Source organism: Terrapene carolina, unplaced genomic scaffold (genome assembly GCF_002925995.2).
Source record: "Terrapene carolina triunguis isolate 2854851 unplaced genomic scaffold, T_m_triunguis-2.0 Scaffold142, whole genome shotgun sequence".
Taxonomy (NCBI): Eukaryota; Metazoa; Chordata; order Testudines; family Emydidae; genus Terrapene; species Terrapene triunguis.
In genome coordinates this window covers 2,974,428-2,979,695 of record NW_020664493.1, presented here as the reverse complement: position 1 = coordinate 2,979,695, position 5,268 = coordinate 2,974,428, and the positions used below count along the sequence as shown (strand labels likewise).

The window sequence follows — 5,268 nt, the reverse complement described above, 5'->3', positions numbered from 1 at the left end:
AGGAGTCACTCACCTAATAGTAAAAAAAATCTTACTAGTGTTTCCCATAAATAAATAAGGAGCTATTCTCTAAAATGACTTCAATTTCCATAAAACTCCTTTAAAAATATAATCTGTAGAATAAATTTTCAACTACAAACAGTGGAAGCAGAAAAACTGACAATCATGGGAATTCAGTTAGACTTTTCTTTGGCATAAATTTAGTGCCCAAAGGCACTCTGATGGCCCTGGGGACTAACATCCATTTATCTGAAGAATGGAAAGGTAAAGCACATGCAGGGGCAATGCAAGTTTCTCCTCCCCTGTCCTGCCCCTATGCCTCAAATCTAAGCATCTCCTTATTTGGAGAGGCATGGAGCCTAATCTGTCCTGTCACGGCTTGGTCTCTTGCCGAGACAAGCAAGAAAGTTGCTACTTGTAAGTATTAAAAGTGGCTTTAGTAAGCAAATTGAACAAAAAAATTTAAACTTACTATACTCAACTATGCACTTAATAGGATGAAAATTAGACTGTAAAATACAAATTTAGAGAAATCAAGTGGAGCAAGAAAGAAAACACCAAACAGCATTCTAATCAGAATAGCATCAGAAACAGTCATAGCATAGCAAATCACATTTTTTTCTTCTATTTATCATCAAAAAAGTGTAAAAATATACAATTGCTTTTGGTAGAAGTCTGTCTTTGGGGAGGGGAAAAGAATAAATAAAGCTACTATTAAAAATACTGATGTTTAATGTTTGGCTTATTTGGGGGGCAGCAAGCTCCAAACTCCTACCACCTGCAAGTTAACAATAGGTCTCACTACAGAACAAAAGCCCAGGAACTCTCCCCCCCAATAGTTATATTCTGCAATGTGCTAGGCACTTTACAAATACTGTGGAAAATATAGCCTCTGTCCCAAGTATGATACAATTAAGAGCATCACTTTTCTCTGAAATTCAACTTCAGAACATCTCTGTCTAGAGAAAAAAGACAAGCTGATAAACTGAAATGGGATGATATCGTAAGTGATTTAAAGCATAGGTTAATTACTGAATCTAATGAGGCAGTAAGCCAATGGGCCAAATTCATCTCTGCTGTAACTCTAGTACATATACATAGGAATGAATTTGACCCATTACTACTTGGTCAAGTTCAAAGCCATTTTCATTTTGGCCAATATTTAGGCCAAAGGCTAGGAAGATAAGATAAGGAAGCTCCTTGTTCAGCTGCCAACCCTTTAATAAGCAACTGAATCTAACGTGCAAAATTACAAGTTAACCTGGCCCTTAACTGATTTCACAGACTTTTAAAAATGCAACAGTTACTGCAATTGGACCCACAAAACCAGTATTTGCATGTATGTGACCGTCTGACAGTTAACCTACCAGTTGCATGTACAAATTAGGTACACAATTACATGTATACGCCTTTTGAAAGTTAGGCCATAATTGATTGTGTGCGCAATTTTAATGAAGTGTTTATTTTAATTCACAGGCTCAGTGCTTTTTATAGGAAGAGTTACAAATCCTTCAGAATAAGTGTGTCCAATGCACCCTCCCCTTATTCCTTCTGCAGCCATCTTTCCTTCAATGAAATTGAGGCACACTGTGCATATTTATTAAAAACTGGATACTTAAAATTATTTCGCAAAAAAATCCACAAGGAAGAGCGGATAAATGTTAACCAAATAACTTTGTAAATAAAATGTATTACTTTTGCATTTTGTGTAGAGTGCTTTTATTTTGTAGCTGTATAAAAGCATCTTTTACTCTTTTAAAAAAATGGTTGGCATCACAAGGTAACAGGAGACTGGGTAAAACCAACAGAATGTATTACAGTTATTTGTGTTCTTTGCTCACAAGACTGAGTCAGCTGAGAGGAGGCAATACCAACCCACCACAAAGCTTTACATTATCTGCTATTTTTCAAGTGGTGGTTTATTTTCTGCTCCTGAAACTGAAGTTTTAAACAAAAAATTAAAAACTGAATTAGGTTCCAGAATCAGTTACATTACCAAGCTGAAGTGGTGAGGTAAACAAGCAGCCTGAAGTGCAGCCATGAGAAATAATCCAGCTGAGAGACAGTCTTTAAGGAATTGGCACCAGGACAGCAGAGTACAAGCCCACTGGGGACTCTGACTATGGACTTGGGTTGCTAATCTGAGCCACCATGTCTACACTACTGTTGTCACCCAGTCTAACTAAATTAAAGCTAACAGCACAGATAGGCATACCCGTGCTACACTCACACCTTCACTTGCAGTAAACATAGCCTGAGTGTCTACTCACCTAAACAAGTGTATCAGTACCACCACATACACTACTTCCAATGCAGACTTTACATTAAAAAAAAATCTTTTACTTTACAGTGCAGGGCCTGGGAAGGGAGAGAGGGTTAGGCACACAAGCAGCCTCGTTAAGGAGCAAGGGATGAGGTTGGCGTAATTGGAAAGATTGTTAAATCTCAAAGAAAACTTAAATCCCACATTTTGCCATTTTTCTGGTGTGCATACCGTACATAAGATCTGTGATGCTGTTCAGTAAAAATAAGACTTAGAATACATGATGCTATGCCAACTTATCACCATAACAATGCAGTCAAATAGCAGCTTTCTTAGTTTCTTTTCGTAATTTATATCTTATTCTGAGAACCAAAGAATCAGCATTTCCAACGAGGCTTAAAATTGTAGCTGGTTTCTCAAAACTGACAATAAAACTGCGTAGATCTAAAAAGGGGAGGAGAGAAATGAGCCACTTCAATGAAAACCGTACTCATTCCTAACCACCAAAGATTAAAATAGAGGGTTTTTTTTATTGATGGAATAACAAAAGTGCTTTTCTTAAATATTTTTCAAAATACATTTGTACAACTTACAATAATATATCCAAAATAACTGTATATACAAAACATTACCTTGTTTAATGTATGTGCTTTTTTTGAAAATTACAAAGCAACTTTTTTTTTTTTTTTTTTTTTTTTTTTTGGCAAAGTTCAACCTTAACAGAGATGATAGTTTTGAAGGTTGGGTTAAGAAAATAGAACCTGAGGGAAAGTGACATTTAAGTCAATGACAAGCAAGAAATTCTCTATTTTTAGTTTGTTAAATAAAAATGCTTTTAGTGATATTTTTCACATTACAAAAATAACAGAAATGAAGAAAAAGATTACATATACTTTTTCCATCATACTAGAGAGCAGCTTTTAGTCTTTCAGATAGGGGACTTGAGCCAAGAGTGCATGTCAAAAATGAATGCAGGTAATACAGCTGTGCCCTGTTGTGGCTTTTCTATGTGTAAAACATCTCTTAGCTGCTGTTGATATGGTTGACTTGGTTAGATCTGCGATGGATTTCTTCCAGAAAACCCTCAAGCTGTTCTATCAGCATTCGTTTTTTAAACCTGAACGGAAAAGGAAGTATAAAAATAATGCTGTTAATATTAAACTGACAGTTTAAAGAGATGGACTTTTTAAAACCAGACTTAACTCTCAAAACTTTTCACTATCCACTGCGTACATCAGAGGTTCACTGTATATGCACTGTTGTCTGTGGAAGTTCTGGCAAGCTAGTGTCATAGCACAATTATTTATTCTGATCCTCTTTTCTGTGTATGTATTCATTGACAAAAACTTAATTAACAGAGTCAAGATTACCCAGTGGTACCACGTGCCTTTCCAGAACATTGAAGTCAGCAAACCAGGAAATACAGAATTAACATATATGCCAATGCAACCTTAACTCTACACTCTGAGCAATGACCAAATACATCCATAATGCTCATAATGCTCATAATAATAATATATGGAGATATACCTGTCTCCTAGAACGGGAAGGGACCCTGAAAGGTCATCGAGTCCAGCTCCTTGCCTTCAGTAGCAGGACCAAGTACTGATTTTGCCCCAGATCCCTAAGTGGCCCCCTCAAGGATTGAACTCACAACCCTGGGTTTAGCAGGCCAATGCTTAAACCACTGAGCTATCCCTCCCCCCTCAAAATATTTGCACACTGCCTTTGCAGACACTGTAGAATGTTCAGGGAATAGGCACATGACCAATGTAGGACAGAACTGTACTGAACAGGAGCTACCTACATTTAAGCCCACTCCACAGAAATACCCCTGCTGCTGAATTTTACAATTTCAATCCCTTTTACAAACCCTTTCACTCTTATGCACAGGATGCCATTTAACACCATGCTTTCACTTACCCCCTCATTAAACCACAGACCACTCGTATCCTGCCTCACTGTGGACAATCCCCATAGCAATAAGACCCTAGTGCACAGTAACACAGCTTTCCGAACTCACTGCTAAAAGGAGCATATTGGATCTCAATAGGTACACATGCACCTCTTTCCTTTCTTCACACACAAAGGCGGACAAGGAGAGGGGTGAAGTCCCCAGATCTCACATCACAATCACAGCTCTGCCATACTGCTCCAACCAATCCTCCAAACATTCAGTACAGCTACACTTAACATAGTGAACACAGCTCGAGTGCATGTAGATAATTCCCATTGGCTACTGCCAGCTCCAGGGCAGCAGAGTTAAGATTGTGCTGGCATGCACATTAATTCTATATTCCCTGGTTTCAGAAGTTACAGTTTTGCTGAACTCTGTTTTCTAGAAGGGCACAAGATACTCTTGAGATAATGCTCAGACTCCCTACCACTGCTCCAACATTCCCTCCATCATACCCATTGTTCTGACCTCAGCTCCTCACGTCCTACTGCTTTGAAACCCATCCCCCTATTGCCCTTTCCCCTCCTCCCCAACACAGCAACTTCACCCTTCTCCATGCCCCTGGCCCTAGGGAAGTGGGAAGGTAGTGTGTCTGAGAAGTGCCCATATCAGCTGTAAGCAGGGAGAGAGAGAGAGGAAAGAAACAAGCCCTGTGGATCTGGGCCTAGTGTGTGGGGAATGGGCTCTACACATCCATCGGCAGCATAGGAAGCTCAGAGAGATGTGAAGTGGCCCATTCATCTCAATGAGATGTTCTCAGCTGAATGAGAACACGCCATGGAGAAAGCTCTGTGGCATATAAACTGTTCTATTCACCTCAATAGGTATTTCCTTCCCCCCTTCTCAGTGACAGTGCTGCGAGTTTGTGATATGCACCAAGCATACCTATTCTCAACTCCTCGCCTTGGTCTCAGCAGTATGTGATTGGTGCATGTTCCAAGCATGCCAATTCTCAAGCTTCCCATCCAGAGGGGCAGCCACACCATGCACTACCCACCCGCCAATTCCGACACACACACACACACACACACACACACACACACACACA

At 39.4% G+C, this 5,268-nt stretch overlaps 1 protein-coding gene across 3 annotated transcripts in view; it reads right to left on the bottom strand.

Annotated features, from left to right (window-relative positions):
• Positions 1 to 2,773: 2,773 nt before the first annotated feature.
• Positions 2,774 to 5,268, bottom strand: part of LOC112104760 (integrator complex subunit 6) — an 86,322-nt gene continuing 83,827 nt past the window's right edge. For all 3 annotated transcript variants that reach the window (XM_026653637.1, XM_024197278.2, XM_026653640.1), the window contains one exon: positions 2,774 to 3,380. In XM_026653637.1, coding sequence (XP_026509422.1) covers positions 3,287 to 3,380 — 94 coding nt within the window. In that variant the 3' untranslated portion in view covers positions 2,774 to 3,286. The remainder of the gene's footprint in view (positions 3,381 to 5,268) is intronic.